General features: G+C 36.8%; 1 protein-coding gene across 11 annotated transcripts in view; it reads right to left on the bottom strand.

The window, feature by feature from the left end:
• Positions 1-24,465, bottom strand: part of RABGAP1L (RAB GTPase activating protein 1 like) — a 755,410-nt gene that overhangs the window by 523,794 nt on the left and 207,151 nt on the right. For 10 of the 11 annotated variants that reach the window (XM_042925081.1, XM_042925083.1, XM_042925080.1 and 7 more), the window contains 2 exons: positions 22,612-22,705; positions 6,237-6,387 (listed from right to left, as the gene is read on the bottom strand). In XM_042925081.1, coding sequence (XP_042781015.1) covers positions 6,237-6,387; positions 22,612-22,705 — 245 coding nt within the window. Of the gene's footprint in view, positions 1-2,037; positions 2,922-6,236; positions 6,388-22,611; positions 22,706-24,465 lie in introns of those variants that run through there. The other variant, XM_042925088.1, reaches the window with a different exon arrangement.

Raw genomic sequence — 24,465 nt, 5'->3', positions numbered from 1 at the left:
CCCTAAAACACACATAACCTCCTCATGTCAAAAGGTTGCTAATATGTGAAAATGTAATCGCTACTCAGTGGCTCCTCAAACTAGATATTAAGATTTAATCCTCAGTTCACAAGTTCTAAATTCTGTTTGATCCTATAGGGTCACAATCCTTCTCGCCTCAAAATTATGAAGAATGCTAATTTCATAGGAATCACATGAAATATTAACTATAAGCAATAAAGAACTTAAGACTTCAGAAATATGTGGTACGAGCCTGTCACTGATCTGTCAACAGTGGCGATGCCCTCAGCCCCTGGCAGAAATCATGCAGCAGCAATGGCTGAAGCCTCAGTTCACTTTAGGACAGACTGTGCAAAGACCCATCCTAAAAGGATTGGTTGAAGTTAGGTGTTTTAGAACTTTTCTATTACTGGAGCACCTGGCTGGCTCATCAGTGTAGCATGTAACTCTTGACCTCAGGGTTGTGAGCTCGAGCCCCATGTCGGATGTGGAGACTACTTAAAATAAAATTTTTTTACTGGTTCTATCATTCCTTCCCTACATAATATTAGGTCCTTGGTAGGGTTTTTATAAAACAACTATTTGTTCAAGCTGAACCATTTCATTAACTAACCTTGAAGTATTGCCATTTCCTTGATAAGACAGGAAGAATTAACTGGACCAAAAGAAGACACTACCAACTGCTGAACCACGACCAACAAATAGCAAATACTGGAGACACTTCTTACTGAAAATCCTCTGGGTATTCATTTCTTTCTACTGAGTGGCTGGTAAGCTTACATGTATTCACCACCAAAGTACATACATATACTCTTGGCTATAAGCACTTGATGCCTAATGTTTACCTGTAAACATACAAAAAGGACAAAATTGTTTTTTAAGATATTGACATTCATCTTTTATCATCTTTGGCTAGAAGCAAGGAAGACAAGGGAACTGAAAATACCACTGTATTTCCTCCCACAGAAATGTTATAACTTGAGAGCTTGAATAAAGGAACATTATTGGAGCCACACATTTCTATACTGTTTATATTAAAATGTTGTTTTTGATAAATTGCACTGTCAACAATAGAATTAACATTAAAAATTTTATGTAGTTGAATAGACACTTCTCCAAGGAAGACATCCAGATGGCCAACTGACACATGAGCAAATGCTCCACATCACTCATCATCAGGGAAATACAAATCAAAACCACAGTGAGATACCACCTGACACGTGTCAGAATGGCCAACATTAACAACTCAGGCAACGATAGATGTTGGCGAGGATGCAGAGAAAGAGGATCTCTTTGGCACTGCTGGTGGGAATGCAAACTGCTGCAGCCACTCTGGAAAACAGTATGGCGGTTCCTCAAAAAACTGAAACTAGAACTATGCCACGACCCAGCAATGGCACTGCTAGGCATTTATCCACGGAATGCAGGTGTGCTGTTTCGAAGGGACACATGCACCCCCATGTTTACAGCAGCACTATCAACAATAGCCAAAGTATGGAAAGAGCCCAAATGTCCGTTGATGGATGAATGGATAAAGAAAATGTGGTGTACATATATATATATATATATACATACAATGGAGTATTACCTGGAAATCAGAAAGAATGAAATCTTGCCATTTGCAACTACGTGGATGGAACTAGAGGGTATTATGCTAAGTGAAATTAGTTAGTCAGAGAAGGACAAAAATCATATGACTTCACTCATATGAGGACTTTAAGAGACAAAACAGATGAACATAAGGGAAGAGAAACAAAAATAATATAAAAACAGGGAGAGGGACAAAACGGAAGAGACTCATTAATATGGAGAACAAACTGAGGGTTGCTGGAGGGGTTGTGGGAGGGGGGATGGGCTAAATGGGTAAGGGGCATTAAGGAATCTACTCCTGAAATCATTGTTGCACTATATGCTAACTAATTTGGATGTAAATTTTAAAAGATAAAAAAAAAATTTATGTAGTCATAAATGTATAAACTGAATGTGGAAATATGTATTATATTACCTTAAATTATACAGTTAGTCAATCTCTAGTGGTAATTTTTAAACATTTGCCATCCTAAAATAAATTACTAAGCTTAATTTTTATAATAAATTATTCCACAACATACCTCAACTATTGCCTCTATTAACAGCTATCTGCAGCAGAGAAAGGTTAAGTGTCTATCCAATATCTATTTTCTCTTTTCTTCCTTATTAAGCCCATATTTTGGGAGGTGGAGGAGAAGAGCATTGTGACCACTTTAAAAAAAAAAAAAATTCCCAGCTTTCTAGGGAGATTGTAGCCATGTAACAGTACTTTGGCCAAAAAGATTAAGTGAAAACTGCTATTTAGGTTTAAGGGAAAGCTCTTTAAAAGGGCAATAGACTTGATCAGATTAGCCAAAGAGAGGTCCAGCCTCAGTACAGGATCATGGAAGATAACCTCTAAACCCCTAGAATTTCCCAAATGATAGGAGTGTCTTTTTTTAATTCACGGTGGGCCCCTCCAACAATCTGATAGTTTATGCTAAGGAGGCAACTTATGGTAGGCCCCTAGATAGTTTAGGTTAAAAAGAGGACTCAGCACTGGGGGCTAACCAAGCCAGAAAAACCAAACACGTGGTTAGAGGTGTTGAGTCAGGTGATATCAGCCCAACTTCAGGGAAGGGGAGAAGAGAGAGCTAAAGATTGAGTTCAGCTAGGTGGGTGATGATTCAATCAATCATGCCAATGTAACGAAACCCCATAAAAACTCTGGAGTCCAAAGCTTGGTAAGCTTCCTGGGTTAGTGATCTTCCAAGTACGTACTAGCACGCAGTGATGTGGGAAGGATAATGTGTCCCTGACGACGATGCAAGCTTCATATTCGGAACCCTCTCAGTACCAGATTCTGCCCTATGTATCTCGTCCCTCAGCTGGTTCTGGTTTGCATCATTTTGCTTTAAAAAAAAAAAAATCCTGCAATTGTAAGTATAACATTTTGCCATACCCTTAGAGGCATGACAACAAGGTGACAAGCATATGCCAAGTATATTCGAGTTTAGTCAGGGAAAGAGAGATTTAATGTAAGAACTTAGGTACTTAAGTACTGGAAAAGCTGGAAGACCAGAACACTGGGGACACTACTGCTAACTTTTAGGTTGGCCAGCACCACTATGGTCCAGAGAATCAGGGGGCTGCTGTTGCTTCTCAAGTTAAGAAACTGCAGGAAACAGGAACTATAGAACGAAGGCAGGTGATTCAGAATGGAACACCTAGAGGCAGGTGCCAAGTCCCACAAGCGGCAAAGCCTGGGTATCTGTCTGCTACTGCCAGAAGCAGAAAGTAAATCACTGCCAGGTTCCAGAGTAAAAAAGAGTCTGAGAATACTTTATTCAATGAAAACATTTTTTTTTGTCATTCTGCCTCTTGATCTTAAACTTCTTCCTGCAAATTGTATATTCAAAATTACCATGGTGCTTCATATATGGTAAAGCTTTTATCATATGTATGACAGACACTGAATTGTTGGGAGTTCATAAATAATATCACGGGAGACTTATTATTTATTTTGCTCCCAAAGTCTGAAATCCTAAAAGACATGAATTTTTTTTTTTTTTTTTTAAAGGAACCTTCCCTTCTTTTTTTTTTTTAACGTTTATTTATTTTTCAGACAGAGAGAGACACACACAGCATGAACGGGGGAGGGGCAGAGAGAGAGGGAAACACAGAATCAGAAGCAGGCTCCAGGCTCTGAGCCATCAGCCCAGAGCCGGACACGGGGCTCGAACCCGCGGACCGTGAGATCGTGACCTGAGCCGAAGTCGGACGCTTAACCGACTGAGCCACCCAGGCGCCCCAAAAGACATGAATTTTAAAAGCTTCTTAGTAGAGAAAGGGATATGGCAGTAGCGGCTACTCTATAAGCAGCTATTAAAAGTATATAGTTTGAGGAGGGCACCTTTTGGGATGAGCACTGGGTGTTGTATGGAAACCAATTTGACAGTAAATTTCATATATTAAAAAAAAAAAAGTATATAGTTTGTTTTTTAGATAAAAAAGTGATCTGACACCCAGAGATATGGTCTCTGGGTATTTTTCCTCAGACACCTCCATTAATAAAAACTTTTCTGGGCATAAACTTCCAATACATGTGTACTTATTTTGCTCATTTTTATTATGTACACAGTAGCACTTGTGCTAATATAGATCTACATAGAAATGTAGATAGGATATAAAATAAGGTAAAGACAATGAAAAAGTTATGCTTCACAAAAATATTATTCAATATTAAACATGGGTCATTTTTTAAATGTTTTATTTTGTGTAATTTTTCTACTGAGATATACTTCACATAACATAAAATTCACCATTTTAAAGTATACAATTCACAATGTTGTACAACCATCACCACTATCAAAATCCAGAACATTTCTATCACCCCCAAAAGCAACCTCATACCTGTTAGCACTCCCAATTCTTCTAACCCCCATCCCATAGCAATCATTAGTCTACTTCCGGCCTCTCTGCATTCGCCTATTCTGCACATTTCATGTAACAGAATCATACAATAGGAATTATTTGTTAACATACTTGTTTAGCAGTTTATGAAACAATAATTTGAAAACCTGCTTCAAAATCAGTTTTCTTGAGTCACAGTTTTAATCGTTATCATATCTGAGAAAGACTTCTAGAGATCCAGAGACCCAAACAGAGGGCACCATTTTTTTTTCAGTCCCACCCAACAATCATATTGTTGAAATTTGGTTAGGAAATCACTCATTTTCTCAAATGAGTTTTCTTATCAGTAAATCAGAAGGTGTTATATTTTTGTATTAACAGTCAGTCCCAAATTTTCTGCAACTGTTTGTACAAGTCTTAAACACATTTGGAATTTCTGATTCCAGGAAGAAGATGTTAAGAGTTTTATAATAACGCACACAGCTTTCAGTGCGACAAAATCACACAGTGATGTTTAAATCGCCAAATGTTTCAAAAGTCCTTCTCTATAACATGAACTTATTTACAGAGGTAGTTGCTTTGTCATCCATTATCACATTAATTCTTACTTGAAGGGACAGATTAGTGGGGTTTTTGTTTTGTTCTGTTTTTTTTAGTATCTTGATATGTAACATTCTGTGATAGCAATCTCTTTAAACCACACATATACCCTGTGGGGGCGAAGTTAAAACTAGACAATCTTTAAATCCACATATTTGAGCACGCGCAAATTGCAAGAGAACTCTAATATCATGAAAGTGCATGTATGAGTGTGAGCACCACTGTTATTCCTTCCCAAGGTGCACAAGCCCCTTCTTCCATCAGGTCACTCCTGACTCACATGGGACAAATGGCCACTGGACTTAGTCAAGTCTCAGTACTATGGCACAGAAAATATTAGTATAGCTGAATATCCTTTGTGTTGCAACTTAAAAAAATACAAATGGAACTTTAGACATCCCCCCCAACACACACACATCAATGGATCATCTCGCACATTCCGCTGCAGAACACACTAATTATAAAAAATGATAAAGGTTTTTTTTTTTTATAATCTGAATTTAGCAGTGACTGAATATACTAGGCACTCAGAAAATATCTGCGAAAGGGAGGGAGGCCCAAACGGAAGTAAGGGAAGAAGGAATTAGAGGGGCTAAAGAATCTGAAAAGTTGATAAATCCTGAGGAACGAAGACTTGGTTAGCAAAAACATCTCATTTATGAATAGAGATTTTTAAATCTATGATTTAGAGTAGAGTAAGAAATTAGGAGGTGAGACCTATGAAGAGATTCTAGGACTGAAGCTTATCTTTGTACATGCTCTACCATCAGTTTTTTGGACATAAGCACAGGAATTTACATTGGAACCAGGGACTCCTGACAGAACAGGGATCTGGGCAACTATCTACATCATTTAAGTATAAGATTACACAAGCACAGGAGGCCTTTTAATTTCATTTTAAGTTAATTTGATTTCAAAATTATACTCGAGTACAAGCATACTGTGTACAAATATAACTATATAAATCTCGTATAATAAGAAAGGTTAATTGAAAACACTTGAAATATAAATATATTCCATTTCAACAAAAAAGTGAAAGCCACTATCCACTATCCACTATCCAACAAATGCTCAGAACAAAAGGCAGAACTATTTGCTGCACAACACTGATAGTTTTTAAAGAAGTTCAAAACATTTATGACTTACTGCACCTATGAAAACAATATTTATTTAATATGTTGTCCAGTGAGAAGAATATGAAAAAAGCTTCCTACCTTTGTGATAAGAAGTCGGTATCTATCCAGCATTGTCTGGTTGTCATGGCAGCCTGATAGTAACTGCCATACCTCTGCCCTCAATGCTTCAGGGACACCGCTCTTCACCAGAGTGGACAGCCCCTTTGGTCGGGCACCAAGGTTATTGTGCCTAAGAAAAGAGAACAAACCATTCATACTGTGTTTATTGCTGAACTGCTATTGTTACAGAAAGTATACTAATGAATTTATATAAAAATGGAAGCCTGGGTCAAGAGAAAAATTGGGGAGGGCGTTAAATCATAACAGTAATGTCAGCTCAGTGATGTCCTAGACATTTTTTCCCGATCTGCCTTCTTTATTGGTGAACCATGTTATTCTACCATCAAGAAAAGTTTTTACTTCCTTTCATTTACTTTCTAAAATCATCCTATGAACTTATTCAAAATAATAAATGTGTTACTTATATATTTCTGGGACACATTTCAAGGCGTAAAAAGAACCATGTGAATCTCCTGACATGAATGTAGGGCAAGTTGGCTAACAGCGTGGGTAGGACAGGGGATGGGGAAATGGGATGCCAAAAGTGGATCGCAGGCCTATCATGTCTTGTGGATACCCCTACATCCTGACCCAAAGTACTCCCTACATGAAAACCTGGTCCTTTCCTACAAAACCCACACAACCTACACAGCTCCACCTTGCTGGGGGGAGCAGCATATACTCGTCAGTCACACCCATTTCCAAGGGTGTTTAGAAATGAAGCAAAGGCAAATATTTTTCGTCACGAAGTCAATGATGACAAAGTGTGTTACTATAATGATCCGCCCAAATGAACAAGAAACTGAATTGCACTTCCCAGTCTTATGAATATAAATTCCATTCCTTAACTTTCTCCTGGTGCCTAGCTTGAACCTGGAGCTATGTTTTATGCCTCTTTGCTCAGATTTTATCTTTACTTGTATTTGTTGCTCAGTTTTGATCTCTTAGAGTGGACCCTGGTGTAACCATCTGGATTCCAAACCTTGATGACATACACTGGTCTGGTCTAACATTCAGGCTCTAGTTTCAAGGTTTAAGCCTTAAAAGTCATAGTATCAACATCTCCATTTTCTAAAATTGGCCCACCATCTACGTCACCAGCTTCTCTAGCTTATACACACTCTTCCACCTCCAGCCCAGACCTCAGTTTTGGAGGCCCTTCCTCTGAAATATGTCCCATTTTTTCCCCATATGGTCATAATCTGGCCATTTTGGAAAAAACTGTAGTAGCTGCCATGACTCAAAAGCTCAAGTAAACTCATCCCATTAATATTTTTAATAAACCATCCAATTTACATCTATTCTGCTTTGTTTCAGCTTCTTCAAAGCAAACTTTTATATTGTTCAGTTAGAGAACCTAAGCTTCCAATTCTGACTGGCTTGAAGCAAAACAAAATTAAAGGAGGTAGAGCTTATATGATTTAACATGCTATTTACTGCACATTAGAGACCAGAGTGAAAAAAGCAAGTTTCAAAACAGTATATGTGGTATAATTTTAAATACACATTCTCTCTCTCCATCTCTCAAAATTTTATACAGTATTTTAAATACATATTTATTCTCTCTCTCCCTCCCTGCCTCCCTTGCTCCCTCTCTTTCTCTAACACATACTACTTAGAAATCTGATTTCAACCTTCATAGGAAAAGAATATAGAAGAATATACTCCAAAATATGTGTGCAATAGAATTAAGAGGAAAATTACTTCTGTTTATTTTCCTATGCTATTTGAAATATTCACACTGATCATGAATTCTTTTATAATCATACACCAAAAAAAGTCATTTCAATTCTTTAAATTTCTCTCATGGACTTAAATTAAAATGTAAGTTTGGTTAACTTTGAAAAGCAACAAAGCTAAATATGCTCCACAAAATGTCTTGAGCATATTATTCTTTTTTTTTTTTTTTTAATTTTTTTTTCAACGTTTTTTATTTATTTTTGGACAGAGAGAGACAGAGCATGAACGGGGGAGGGGCAGAGTGAGAGGGAGACACAGAATCGGAAACAGGCTCCAGGCTCCGAGCCATCAGCCCAGAGCCTGACGCGGGGCTCGAACTCACGGACCGCGAGATCGTGACCTGGCTGAAGTCGGACGCTTAACCGACTGCGCCACCCAGGCGCCCCTTGAGCATATTATTCTTGAGAAGACTTACACCTAAATAAACTGACACCTGTAACTTCCTTCCAGCTGCCTCTTCTTCACTATCCAACCAAGTTTAAGATCAGCAAAAGAATATTATGCCACAAAAGAGCCAGGATAGGGGCACCTGGGTGGCTCAGTCGGCTACGCATCAGACTTCAGCTCAGGTCATGATCTTACAGTTTATGAGTTCGAGCCCCACGTCGGACTCTGTGCTGACAGCTTGGAGCCTAGAGCCTGCTTCGGATTCTGTGTCTCCCTCTCTCTCTGCTCCTCCCCTGCTCACGCTCTGTGTCTGTCTCTCAATAATAAATAAATGTTAAAAAAGAAATTAAAAAAAAAAAAGAGCCAGGATAAGTCATAAAATGATCTTCCTCACAATTTATTTGGTTCTAAGTATATATATATATATTTTAATTTTAGAGAGAGGGAGAGAGCGAGAGAGAGCAAGTGAGCATGCATGGAGGAGCAGAGGAGAGGGGCAGGAGAGAGAGAATCTTAAGCAGGTTCCCCTCTCAGCATGGAGCGCTACCCTGGGATCATGACCTGAGCCAAAATCAAGAGGCAGATGCTCAACCAACTGAGCCACTTAGGCACCCCTGGTTATATTTTTGAACTGGAAAAACATTGGCAGTTTGAGGGTAGCAAGTTTCTGTACTCTTTGGGTAAAAAAACTGAGTTAACTAAAAACAACAGTGTACAATGGTCTAAGCTCACTTCCTCTGAAATTAAACGCAAATATCTGAATTTTAAGTCCCATAATATATAAGGAGAATTCAAAGTAATTAAGTATATCATACGTTACATGTTCTATAGAGATCAATAAGTCATTACTGTGTACCTACAGCTATTAAAACTCCAATACAGGGCACCTAGGTAGCTCAGTCAGTTAGCATCTGACTCTTGATTTTAGCTCAGGTCATGATCTCATGGTCACGAGATAAGAGCCCCACATCAGACCCTATGCTGAGTGTGGAGCCTGATGGGATTCTCTCTCTCCTCTCCTCTCCTCTCCTCTCCTCTCCTCTCCTCTCCTCTCCTCTCCTCTCTCTGCTCCCCATCTGTTCATGAGCTCTGTGTCTATTAATTAATTACTAATTTAATAAGAAAAAATAAATAAACTCTAATATATACCTCCCATGTAAAAGAAACCTTTCTTCAATGCCACATAACCCTCTGGCTATCATACAGTCTCCTACTTTGCAACAACAAATTTCTCAAAAGAGTTGTTGTATACATATTACCTCTATTTCCTTCTCTCCCACTCATTCCTCAACTGAGCTCAACATGGCTTCTGTATCTTTCCTCAGTTTTCACGGAAGTAATACACGACCTCTCTCCATGCCACTAAGTTCTAATCCTTTCACTGTGGACCACTTTGCTTCCTTTGGCTTCAATGACAAAGCCCTCTCTCTTACCCCCCAAAGACCCCACTACTGTTCCCTCTCCTCTATTAACTTCCCAACTGTTCCAAGGGCTCTCCACACTTTTCTCAGTGGTATACTTTTCATCACTCTCTCATCTCTGAGTGTTTGCACCCATGCCCATGTGTTCTGAGCTCCAGAGGCTCAAAGTTCCTCAAAATCACCATGTCCAAATCTGAGCCCATATTTTCTTCCTAAAACTTGTTTTCCAGGGTATCCCATCTCAGTGACTGTCACCACAACCTATCCAAATAAGAAAGCAGGAATTACTGTTTACATTGCTCCCTGCCATATAATCCATTAGTAATCCATCAGTAAGTCCAAATTCCATGCACTTCTCCCTGTGTCCACTGTCACCAATTCTATTCATTCTAGAATTGCAACAGCCTCCTAACATTCGCTTGTCCTACTATGATATGTTTTCAGTACTGCTGACAAAAAGGTTGATTAAATACTATGTTGGTTCAGATTATTTTGTGTAATGATTTATGTAAGATTTTATATTTGGGATATCGTTTCCTAAACATGCATATATACACATGCATACGCATATCCTTAATGAACTCTTAACCATAATATGATTCAACTCAATCAACATTCAACTTCTAGCTGACCCTCAGCCTTCTGTCTGACCAGACATTATGGGAAAAGAATCTTTTCTCCTCTCTTAAAAACGCAGGCTAGGCTCCCTTTATCTTTATAGACTGACATTTGAAAGGAACTAGGTCCCTCATAACACTGCATGATTAATAGCTTTAATTTACTGATTATCCTGGTAATGATACAGCAATTAGATTGCATACAGCACCCTAGTACTTAAGGGGCACTAAGGGACATTAAGCCAAATGCTACTAGTATACATCTATGACCAGGGAGGACCCATATGAAATAGCAATTTATAGAAATAATCATTGCTTTTGGTATTTCTGATAAAACTACCTGATTAATAACTACATGTGGACATTACTTTAATAAAACATTAACCACAGCTATTAAGAGACTTAGAAATAGGCAACTAGTTATTGCTTGTGCTGAACCATGGCACTACATACGAGAGGTATCTAATTATTCAAAAAGTCACAGATAAAGCAGATATATACTAAACATACAGTAATCAGGTAGTTTTTAATACATAAAAATAAACTCCACAAAAGAATCCGCAAGAATCTCTGTCTTCTTTATTTTTGTGCCCCAGTACCTGGAATAGTGCCTGGCACATAAGAAGGCATTCAATACATTTTAGACAAATGAGAGAATTATAGAATTAAATTAATATGATCAACTACTAATGCTAAGAAAAAAATGCTTTTTTAAAAGCAAACGTTCTCACCGATTTTAATAAGATCACAGAGCTGCCATGTGTTCACCTAGTTACCTTTGAAAGAGGCATTTTTCTTGAAACTATCTGGGCATATAAGAACTTCTTCTATTTTTAAAACTGTCCGGAGAGAATTTTAAAGGGAAGGTTTCATTTCTAACAAAAACCACAAAGAAATCAAGAGATGAGAAGACAAGCCATTGAATGACATTGAGTGGTCACTGTCGGAATTAGGGCAATTTTGACAGAAGGGCGGTGGAAGTAGGTGGCTAGAAGATACAAGAACGTGAAGGCAGCAGCCTCACCCGTTTTAAAAGTTCTCTCAGGAAAAGGACTAGCTAGAACTGAAACTGCAAGATAGGGATTTCTCCTTTCCCCAACAGTGAGAAGATTTAAATCTGTAAACCTAGGTTTTGCTTAAACAAGCTACATTTTAAAAAGCTTCAGGAAAAAAAAGACAGATTAAAGCTTATTCTGAAGATCAAGAGCACATATTTTGCTTTGGTTTTTAGTTTTTGGTTTTGTTTTGTTTGTTTTTGCCAGGACTTTTCTTCAGTTGAAAAAAAGGAACGTTCTGTTAATGTGAAAAGGAAGAAAGCTATGACTGTTCACGCTTAGTGATTCTAATAGTTCAGGTTTCCTCTGAGTTTATACTCTGTTTTCCGAGCAGTCTGTCAATGCTTTGTTAGGCTGAGACCACTAATTAAGACAACACTTATCCACTTTGAGAAGTATGGCCATGAAGAACACAAAGTGCCTACTAAATACTGTATCAATTTTCTGATATTCTAATAAAAGAAAATGAATAGCTTGAAGATGGTTTTATTTAATAAACCAATACCTGATTTTTACCTCACTCACTCAGTTTTTTTGGTGAAGAAATCTTCCTGCTACAAAATTTGACCTCTATACCTAAGTGTTCAGGGTCAGCACTATGTTTTTCTAGTCTTTACAAAACTCAGCAGCTTCCACACAATTTCAGAACTAGAAGCAGTTATCCAGAAATAATTCTGCCCAATTCCTTAAATTCCCAAAATAATTTAACACTCAAGTCATCAGCATTACTATTCTGAATATATTCAACACGTAACACAAATCTTGCTACCGCTTTCCAGTTTGGATTTTCCAATCCTCCCATCACAAATGTCTCCTCTCTTCCTCTCCCTCTTCCCCATGCCCTCTCGCTCAATTCCAGCTATTTTTGTGCAGTTATTTCTTCAAGACATCTTAACCACAATCTCATATAACAGACCTCCACAACTGAACTTTTTACACGTGTTTTTAGCTTTCTTTTCCATACTATCTTTCTTTCTGATAATTCTGAATTACTATGAAATATTTTCCCTTTACATCTCTCTAGTGGTACATTAAATTTAACTGAATTTTGATTTTATCCATAAAAGCTTCACTGCATTTCAATACAGTGATCTAGCTGTTGTATCATAAGTTCAAAATATAGTTTTCAACTATATATTACTTATAAGGTTATTACGAATACAGGCTGTCTCCTCACTTAAAAAAAACATCCCCAAAGCAAAGCTGTCGTGTTTTACACAACAGGTGCTTTACCTAAATAAATCACAAAAATAACTTCAAGTAAGCACCTAACTAGTACTCTGAAGACTTACTGAAAGTCTTCTTAAAGAACACTAATGTTTAAAAAAGATATTTAAGGGTGCATGAGTGGCTCACCGGTTGGGCCTCCGACTTTGGCTCAGGTCATGGTCTCATGGTTTGTGGGTTCCAGCCCTGCAATGGGCTGTGTACTGACAGCTTAGAGCCTGGAGCCTACTTTGGATTCTGTGTCTCCCTCTCTCTCTGCCCCTCCCCTACTCACACTCTGTCTTTCTCTCTCTTAAAAATGAATAAACAATAAAAAAATAAATAAAATAAAAAAGATATTCCAAGAGCAATTAAAGATTTTTATCAATCCTTATGTAATAAATATAAACTTCTCTCATTTAGGCAAATTTTACATGATTCATATGAACTGTCATGACAACTCAATTAGAAGCTAAAAGAATTAAAATACTTGAACTGTAGAAGACGCAGCTCATTTTGCAAAGGTCCAAAAATTAGTTATCATATAGCTAACAGACTCATGAAAAGATGCCCAACATCACTCATCATCAGGGAAATACAAATCAAAACTACAATGAGATACCTCCTCACACCTGTCAGAATGGCTAAAATTAACTCAGGAAACAACAGTTATTGGCAAGGATGCAGAGAAAAGAGAGCCCTTTTTCACTGCTTGTGGGAATGCAAACTGGTGCAGGCACTGTGGAAAACAGTATGAAGTTTCCTCAAAAAATTAAAAATTTATAGCAGCACTATCAACAATAGCCAAAGTATGGAAAAAGCTCAAATGAATGAATAAAGAAGATGTGGTATATACACACAATGGAGTATTACTCAGCAATCAAAAAGAATGAAATCTTGCTATCTACAATAATGTGGATGGAACTAGAGGGTATTATGCTAAGCCAAACAAGTCAGAGAAAGACAAATATCACATGACTTCACTCATATGAGGAATTTAAGATACAAAACAGAGAAACATGAGGGAAGGGAAGGGAAAATAAGATAAAAACAGAGAGGGAGGCAAACCATAACAGACTCTTAAATACAGAGAATAAACTGAGGGTTGCTGGAGGAGTGCTGGGTGGGGGGATGGGCTAAATGGGTAAGGAGCATTAAGGAGGACACTTTTTGGGATGAGCATCGGCTATCATAGATAACTGATGATGCACTAAATTCTACTCCTGGAACAATTACCCAAAAAAAAAAAAAAAAAAAGATTTTCTCTAAAAAAAATAGTTTCCTCAGATTCTTTCAATTTCCTGAGGTCCAGTACAAAAATATAACTTAGACAAATTATATTTCATTTCTAAAAAAAAATTACACTGGATTATAGCTGAGAAACTCTTGTCAATTCTACCTCAGAAGTCTTTATCCATTTGGAACCTCCTCTCCCTATAAGGCCCATGAGTTTGGTAAGATCTCATCAACCCATGAAATTACCTCCCAACCAGTTCCTCTGCTAATAGTTTCTTCCTAAATAATAAAAAACACCATAGCAATTTTAGCCTTAAAATACTTGTTGAGAATTACCTTTACTATGTCAATAACTACTGAAGTTGGATGGTGGGCACATGAGGCTTTACTATGTATGCCTCTACAAGATGGCAAATTCCTTGGGAGTAGGAATAATCTCTTATTCATCTTTAAGTCAGCAGTGTCTAGTACAGTTCCTAAGAGAGACTAGATGATTTTTTTTCAGTTGGATGAAATCATTAAGTGACTTGTCATTTTATAGAAAAACAACAACAACAACAACAAAATGGTCAAGAAACATGAAGCAATCTCAGGGTCTCAGTTAATTTGCTGAAATGGTCTGTTCTGAGTATACATTCCTATCATTCTTGATGATGAACCTCAAAGGTATGAGCTGTTTCTTTATTTATGTATCTCCTGGAGCCCAGAAAGATGCTTCATAAATGTATTTTCCAACCAAGTTATCAATCTTGCACTTTATAAATATAGCGAAGATCTCAATTTGCTATTTAGTCATCAAAATAATTTGGTTCCTGCCATTCTCGTGGTCTCTCTTTAAACTCATACTAGCAGGGCACCTGGGTGGCTCAGTCGGTTGAGCATCTGACTTTGACTCAGGTCATGAGTTCATGGTTCATGAGTTCAAGTTCCACATTGGGCTTGCTGCTGTCAGTGCAGAGCCTGCTTCAGATCTTCTGTCCGCCCCGCCTCTGCCCCTTCCCCAGTTGTGCTCTCTCTCAAAAATACACAAATCTTTAAAAAACAAAAAAACTCATACTAGAAGGCTGGCAAGGGCATCAATTTTCCTAATTTATTCTCTTTCTCATTAAAACTTCTACATGTTCCTATAAAAACTAACCTAGTACCCTACCCACATCATAGAAATGGCACCTGTCCACTTGGTTTAAAAAGTTCTCGCTCTGGAGCCAGACTGTCTAGATTCAAATACTGACTAGGTCATGTACTCACTGCATGATCACAGGCAAATTACTTACTGGCTGGGGGATCTTGAGCAAGTTACCCACTCACTGGCATTATCTGCAGTGTATTTTTATACTAGCTTCCTAACGTAGCTGCAACCTTAGTTTGTCATCTCTAAAATAAAGATAATAATAGTCTCTACCTCTGAGGGTTACCATTATAACACCTGGCACATGGTAAGCAGACTTAAGTCAGCTATTATTTTGTAGCCACACCCCACCACATATCCCCTTTTGCCATCAACTTGGCATAAGACATCATCATCTCTCTTCTGGATTATTTACAGTAGTCTTCCAACTATTCTGCCTGCTTCTGTCTTTGCATTCTTATAATTTATTTTTCCCTTCAAAGCCAGAAAGATGCTTTTAAAATGTTTAAGTCAAAACACTTCACCGTACCATGACATTATCAAGACATAAAGTGGTCAAGTAACTGTCCTAAGAAAAATGAATCTACTTATAATGTAACAGGAAATATATCAATTTACATTTATTTAAAAATTACATGTAAAAAATAACCAAGTACCAAAATATAAGCACATAAAATTTTTACAGACTTGAAGGGACAGAAATCTGTAAGTCAGGAATCTTTCATTTATAAAATTCATTCAATAAATATTCGTTGAGCACCTACTATATTCTAGGGATGATGATAAGGACCTGTAAGACAACAGTAACATTAAGGAGATCATGTGCATTTGACCTAACTTTGAAGGGTTACAACAGAAAAATGAGTTCAAGACAGTGATTACGACAATGAACACCACAAATCAAAGAGAGAGGAACGTGATACAAGGGATTATGAAGGCACTGACCTATGAAAAGCATGCACCTCAAAGAGCTACTCTACACATAAGCCATAAATTTCATTCCCGTCTTTCTCCCTTTTTTCCCCATTTCCTTCCTTCATTAATATTTATTATTTGTTCTGATGTGTTCTGTGTACTATACAACATGAAAAAGCATTTAGGTCTTTTTTCCTTCTTTTGTTTTTCTGATGTAGCAGTAGTAGTATTTTGTACTTCAACAACTAAAATGCTCCAGACTAATACTCAGGGTTTTTGGTTTTTTGTGATTTTTTTCTCCCATTTAAGGCACAATTTATGCAGCATAAAATACACCGCAGTTCTGTGAGTTTTGACAAATTCATATAGCTGTGTGGTCATCACTATAACCATTAAAAAACTCTCCTATGCTCCCTTGTAGTCAACGCCACCCAACATGATCAATTCTTGGCAGCTACTGATACATTTTCTTTTTTTCTTTATTTATTTAAATTCAAGTTAGTTAACATACAGTGTAGTACTGGTTTCCGAGTAGAACCCAGTGATTCATCACTTACATATAACACCCAGTGCTCATCCCAACACGTGCCCTCCTTAATACCCATCACCCATTTAGACCATCTCCTACCCACCTCCCCTCCAGCAACCCTCAGTTTGTTCTCTATATTTAAGAGTCTCTTATGGTTTGCCTCCCTCTCTGTCTTTATCTTACTGACACATTTTCTATCATGAAAGTTTTTGGCTTCTCTAGAATCTTATATAAATGAAATGATATGGTATTAAGCCTTTCGAATCTGACATATTTCACTTAATATAATGCATTTGAGATTTATCATGCTGTTGCATGTATCTGTAGCTCACTCTTTTAATTGCTCAGGAGTATTCCACTGACCAGTTAGTTGATTCCATTGTACCAGTTAGTTGATCCAGGTTGGAGAGCATTTGGATTGTTTATAGTCTGGGACAACTATGAACAAAGATGTTGTAAACATTTGTATACAGGTTTTCATTTCACTTGGGTAAATACACAGGAGTGGAATTGGAATTGCTGGGTAATTTAAGAAGTATGTGTTGAACTTTACAAAAAAAATTGTCAAACTTTCCAAAACAACTGCATCATTTTGCATTTCCTCAAGCAAAACAGGTTGCTTTGTACCCTTGCCAGCTCTTGGTATTATCAGTGTTTTATTGTTGTTGTTTTTTTTTTTTTTTTTTATTTTAGCCACTTGAGTATGCGTATAGTAATATAGTAATATCTCATTGTGGATTTAATTGGTATTTCCATAATGACTAAAGTTGTCTAGCATCTTTTCATAGGCTTATCTGTAATCCAAAATATCTTTTTTTAAGTCTATTTACTTATTTTGAGAGAGAGAAAAGAGAGAGCAGGGAAGAAGCAGAGAGAGAGGGAGAGAGAAAGAATCCCAACACGGGGCTTGAACTCATGAACCATGAGATCATGACCTGCTGATCTGGAATCAAGAGTCAAACACTTTAAACCAACTGAGCCACTCAAGCGCTCCCAAAATATCTTCTTTGGTGAACTGTCTGTTCAGATCTTTTGCTTATTTTTATTTATTTATTTATTTATTTATTTATTTATTTATTTATTTTTTAATATATGAAATTTATTGTCAAATTGGTTTCCATACAACACCCAGTGCTTATTTTTAAATGGGGTTTTTTTAGTATTAAGTTTTGAGAATTTTTTTTTTATTCTGGATATAACTCTTTTATCGATACGAGTTTTGCACATATTTTCTCCCAGTGTGTAACTTTTCATTCTTTTCAATGTCTTTTGAAAAACAAAAGTTTCTAGTTTTGATGAAGTCAAATTTATTAGTTTTTTTCTTTCATAGATCATTCCTTGGTGTCATATGTAAGAAATCTCTGCCTAACCAAAGGTCACAAAGATTTCCTATGTTTTCTTCTATAGCTTTTATAATTTTAGCTTACATTTAGGCCTATGACCCATTTTGATTTAATTTTCTATACGGGGCAAGGTGTGCTTCAAGGTTCTTTTTTACTGTTTTTACTTTTTGCAAATAGATATCCAATTACTAAGCATTATTTGCTGAAAAGACTATCCTTTCTCCATCAAATCTCAACTACACCTCTGTTTAAAATCAATAGACCATATTTGTGCATATTTCTTTTGTGTATACAGCTAGATCGAGATATAATTTGAAGTACTTAATTCAGTGGTTTTAATATATTCACAGTTGTGTGGCCATTACCAAAATTAATTTTAGAACATTTTCATTACCCTAAAAAGAAATCCCGTACTTCTTAGCAATCACTCCCTATTTCCCTAAATCCCCACTCCAGCTCTACACAACTACTAATCTATTTGCTATCTCTACGAATTTGCCTATTCTGGATACTTCATATAAATAAAATCGTACAATTGGTGTTTTCTGATTTGTTTTCCTCACACAACATAATGTTTTTAAGGGTCATGTATGTTGCAGATGTACCAGTACTTTATTTTTATTGCTGAATATATCCCACTGTATGTATATACCACATTTATTTATCCATTCATCACTTGGTAGACATGAGGATTGGTTTCACTTTTTAGTTATTATGAACAATGATACCATAAACGTTTATGTACAAATGTTTACGTAGACATATGCTTTCATTTTTATTGGGTATATAACTACAAGTGGGATTGTTAGGCCATATCATACCTCTGTATTTAACCTTTTGAGGAACGCCAAGAATGTTTTCCAAAATGGCTGCATCATTTTACATTGCTATCAGCAGTGTTTTTAGGGTTTCAATTTCTCCACACCCTCAACAACACTAGTTATTGTCTTTTTTTATTATCCCAGTAGATGTAAAATGGTATCTCACTGTGGTTTTGATTTGCATTTCCCTGATAGCTAATGATGTTAAGCATCTTTTCATGTGCTGACTGGACATTTGTATGTCTTTTTGGAGAAATATCTTTTTAGATTGTGTGGCTCTATTTCCGAACTCTCTATTCTGCAACTTTGATCTATGTGTCTATCCTTTAATTAGTAATGTCTTGATTACTGTAGCTTGATGGTCATCCCTGAAATCAGGTAATCCCTGAAATCAGGTAGTCTCCCAAGTTTGTTCTTCATTTTTAAAATTGCTTTGGCTCTTCTAGTTACTTTGCTTTTCTATACAAATTTTAGAATCAGCTTTTCAATTGCTACCCAAAAAATTCCACTATTTTGACTGAATTCCAAAATTTTGACTGAAATTACACTGATCCCAATGATTAGTATGGGAAGAATGGAAATCTTAATATTGAGACTTTAATTCTATGAACATGGTAAATTTTTCCATTTATTGAGGTCTTTCTTTTTTTTTTTTTTTTTTTATTTTTTTTTTTTCAACGTTTTTTATTTATTTTTGGGACAGAGAGAGACAGAGCATGAACGGGGGAGGGGCAGAGAGAGAGGGAGACACAGAATCGGAAACAGGCTCCAGGCTCCGAGCCATCAGCCCAGAGCCTGACGCGGGGCTCGAACTCACGGACCGCGAGATCGTGACCTGGCTGAAGTCGGACGCTTAACCGACTGCGCCACCCAGGCGCCCCGAGGTCTTTCATTACTGTTCTCTAGTTTTTCAAAGTATAGATCTAGTAACAGTTTATTCAATTTCTACCTAAATGTTTGGTTTTTTTTCTAGTGCTTTTGTAGGTTTTTAAATTTCCTTTCCAATTTTCAATGCTAGTATATACAAACAAGACTGATTTTTGCATTATTTACCTTGTATCCTACAACCTTGTAAAACTCAGTGTCCAAGGTAGGTTCTGCCAATAAGTAACAGCAGTACGCAATCGAACGGTAGAAGAAAAGAAAGATTGCACCGCCAGGAGTAGCTATACCACAACTCCCAAGAATTACTAATAATACCTGCCAGGCCCTCTAGGAAATACTAACACCAATCACAAAGTGTTTTTTCCCCCAACCAGCTCAGGGGTCTGGGTATCTCTTCAGAAGCAAAGAACTAACCAAATGACCCCTCCCCTCACGGTTTCTTCTAAACCCTAGCTACTCTGAGTATCCTCAAAAGCCTAAGCAACCAGTTGCACAGCCTTCCTCAGAGGTCCCTGCACCAGCTGCTCAGGAGACCTCCACTAAGTCCCTAGATTCTGGTCACAAAACTTCTTCCATTTTATTTCTCTGGCCCTAGAGGATACAGCTGCTTCCTACTACTGGGGTTACTTCAATGTCTTCTTTCTTTCAGCATTCTAACACACTAGAAACCAATTACTTGCATTAATACCCTTCTGTTTGAAAAGGATGGCACGGCTTCTCTTTTCCAGACTGGACTCAAACAATCTTCTTGCTCTGATCAGCACCCCTTCCCCACTCCCAACACCTAACTCCCCTATGAAATTCTATTAACTAATGACAAAGATATTCACCCTCTCCCTCTCAAAGCTTTTACTACTTTTAAGTAATCTCTACGCTCAACATGAGGCTCAAATTCACAACCCTGAGATCAAGGCTAGCATGTTCTACTGACTGGGCCAGTCAGGTGCTCCCAAAGACTCTCTTTTTGACCAAACTTGTTTAGGCTCACCTGAACTCTCTTCTCAAATAGGTCTGACTTTTTAAGCTCCCATGCTCATCTCTGCATTGTCCAATTTTAGCAAGAATCCTACTAAGTCAGTTTAGCCAGAATCTGCCATCATCAGTACCTGATTACTCTTGATTTCTAATTGAGTTCCTCATCCTCCACCATATTCAAGTAATGTCTGATCATCCTGATCCACCTTTAGCAAGAATTTGTTAAGTCAAGTTAGCCACGAATCTCTTTACCCCTGATGTTTTCTCTCAGTAATTTTCCATTTGCTAACCTCCACCCTCTCCCTGGCTGTAAATTTGCGCTTTTCCTTGCAGTATTTGGAGTTGAGCCCAGTCTCTCCCCTACTGCAAGACCTCATTTCAGGAACCCCTATACCTGTCACGATAGCTCCCCCTCCTGAATAAAGTCTTCCTTATCACCTTTAACAACTGCCATGAATAATACTAAGTGAAATCAGTAAAAACATAAATTTAGAAACATGGACAATGCTTATTACGTTAATCTATTAACCTCTGGATACAATATAGGGAAAAATTGTGAAAAGTTTTGAAATGGGCTAACGTATGGAATGCTGCAGCTTCTGGGAATTACCTGATATGATAGAGGTGTGTGCTTCTATTCGTCTTTGATAAGGCAAATTTACAACTCTCAACAGAAGATAATGTGTGGAAAACTAGACATGCATAAGTTTTTTGTCCATAGCTATGAAAATAATTCCTGCTCATGGCAATGCAAGTGAATTATCAGGAAGAGAATATAAATCTCTAAACTGAATTCTCATCCTGATTGGTTGTAATATCTAACTGGCTCCATTACTTAAGGAGTTAAATAAACCCTCTGAGATGTGTTCAATTTATAGTTTGTATGTACAAGATAAGTAAGATGAATTTTCTTTGTTCGATTAAGGGGAGACAGCTAGCCCTCCTAACACTTAGGGTATCTCCTTAAAAACATAATAGGTTCAACATTTTGTTCAGGAAGTTGATAAACCTACTCTCCAGATTTCATACTGAGAAGTCATAAGCTTTCCGACCATCAGAGCTATAAATATGTATCTCTTAAATTAAATCAGGAACCCCTTAGGAAGTGTATAGGAGATTTGATAAAGATTATCTTTATCAAAACGTATAAAGTTTTAGGGACACATGGGTGGCCCAGTTGATTAAGCATCTGACTTCAGATCAGGTCATGATCTCATAGTTCAAGTTTGAGCCCCACATAGGACTCTCTGCTATCAGCACAGAGCCCACTTTGGATCCTCTGTCCCTCTCTCTCTCTCTGCCCCTCCACCGCACATTCTCGTTCTTTCTCTCTCTCAAAAATAAATATACATTTTTTTAAAAAATATAAAGTTTTAATTATTTCTTCTTCTGCTTTACTGTATAAAATGTGTGAAATTTTTCCCAGACCTAGTAGTTTCTCCTGGACTACCTGCGTGCATGTAATTTGATACGCATACTCAATAATAAATCGTGGTTTCTATATACTGGTATGGCAGAATCTTTTTGTGGGCAAAATTATTTAATTTTACTAACAACTGATAGTCATGATTTCCTCTTTAAAAAACTTAATAAACAGAGTATGTGTAATAAATATAAACAAAGTACCCTTTTTTGTAGTTCCAGATAAAATGCTCCAAAACATAAAGTAACAGTTTTAGTCAGAAAGAATAAAACAGGCTTGGTTAACAGTTTATAATCAGTGGTGAAATGAGTAGCTCTAAGCACTATAGCCTCTTTTCATGGTAACAGACTTAGGAGAGAAAGGAAATATAACCCTTTAACAATAGATATTTACATGTTTTAGCAATAAAGCAAACAGTTGATTACTCTGAGCAATGTTCTGCCTGAATGAAATAATAAGACAAATATATCTTCCAAAAGTAAGTTAAATAAGACCATATTGGGTGGAAGACTCAGGCAAACATAAAGAGTATCTATGAATTATATTTTAACTTTCATGTTTTTAAAGTACATTAATATACTAATATTAAGATAAACATATAGATTTTAATAAGACAAATGAACATCAACTAGGTAAATGTAAAATTTTCAATAAGAAAAATAAATTTTTTACCATCTTCCTAGCAGTTCTCCCCAAGAATAAAGGATCTTCTCAGGACAATCCTTAGACACATCACCGGTTCCACTTGAGAGTTCATTATCACTCTCTGCAGAAGAAACACAAAAACAAAAATGACCAACATTGTATTATATTTTTGATATTTATATATTGTTAATCAAGGAATATGACTGTGTGTCTAATAAAACAAACAATACTTTTGCTTATATTATTATGCCCACTGGAAAAAAAACAGTAAAAACTTCATTAATACATCTTTAGTGCCTAGATAAATATAATCCCAAAGCATTAAATGTTTTATAAAAATTCCTATTCAGTTTACATAGTATGAAATTGAAAATACCTATATATAAATAACTTTATCCAAAGAGGGTAAAATTGTATAAATTTTTTAATGTTTGTTTATTTTTGAGAGAGAGAGAGAGAGAGACAGAACATGAGTGGGGTAGGGGCAAAGAGAGAGGCAGACACAGAATCCCAAGCAGGCTCCAGGCTCTGAGCTGTCAGCACAGAGCCTGGTGTGGAGCTCGAACTCACGAACCATGAGACCATGACCTGAGCCGAAGTCGGACACTTAACCAACTGAGCCACCCAGGCGCCCCAAGAGAGTAAAATTTTAAAGTTAATGGTAACACAATCAGAAATTCCTATGTGATACACTCACTACTCACGAAACTAATATTCTCAAATATTAATCTTTTATTATTGATACAAACAAACACTGAAATGAAGATTTAGGTATATATATCTGAGGTATATATGTAATACTGAGAACTATTAATATATAACACTGAGAAATATATATATTATGATAACAAACACACAACTAGAAATATTTAAAACTTTAAGGTTTTAAGGGTATATTCATAAGTACAAATTTTTTGTTTTTGAGAGAGAGAGACAAAGAGAGACCGTGAGCAGGGGACGGGGGCAGAGGGGGCAAGAGAGACAGAATCCCACACGGGGCCTGATCCCACAACCCTGAGATCACCACCTGAGCTGAAATCAAGAGTCAGATGCTCAACTGACTGAGCCACCCAGGCTCCCTCATAAGTGGAAATACTTCCGACTAAAGGAAATACTAAAATGTTTGGCCTTTTAAAATGGCAATTTTATAAAATATCCCAATATGTAAAGTAATAGCTTTAGAAAGAGTAAGATGGGTTGAGTTACAGCCTACAGTCAGTGATGAAATGAGTAACTGTAAGCTCTATAAATCTTTTAAGCGGTAACAGAGCTGGCAGAGAAAGGAAATGTAATGGGCACAATTTATCTCATTAGAATAAGGACTTTGACACAGAGCTATATACGAAAAATCTGGAAACGTATTATCTGAATGATAAAATAAGCTAGATAAAAATCTGTCTGGCTCTTTGCAAGGACCAGTGTTTTATCAATGTTGTTAACAGTACAACAGAAGTTGGCATTAAGTGAGTCCCACAGGGATCTGTGTTCAGAACAGTATTACTCAGCATACCACAAAGCCAATGATCCAAGCAAGTATAAACTAATTCATATCAGTGGATATAAATAACACCAAAAAACAATAAAATAAAGGTAGGTATATTTGGCCTAGTTAAAAGATTTGGTCATACTTACACAAAAAGATTTTATCACACGTTTAGTAAAATATAACCAAAACATATGCACACACGTAGACAAATACTTCAACTTCTTTAGAACACTTTATTCAAAATGTGAACATTAGTCTGGATATTGGAATGGTCAGGAAGGTAAATACCTCACATAAGCAATTCTGTGAACTTTGCAACAAGTTCATGAAAATAATAGAAATGAGAGGTTTTTAAAAAGCTAAAACAAATGAAGTATTGCAGGAATAATGTAAAC

The sequence above is a fragment of the Panthera leo genome, chromosome F3 (assembly GCF_018350215.1).
Source record: "Panthera leo isolate Ple1 chromosome F3, P.leo_Ple1_pat1.1, whole genome shotgun sequence".
NCBI lineage: Eukaryota > Metazoa > Chordata > Mammalia > Carnivora > Felidae > Panthera > Panthera leo.
This window is presented reverse-complemented; position numbering and strand designations above follow the sequence as displayed.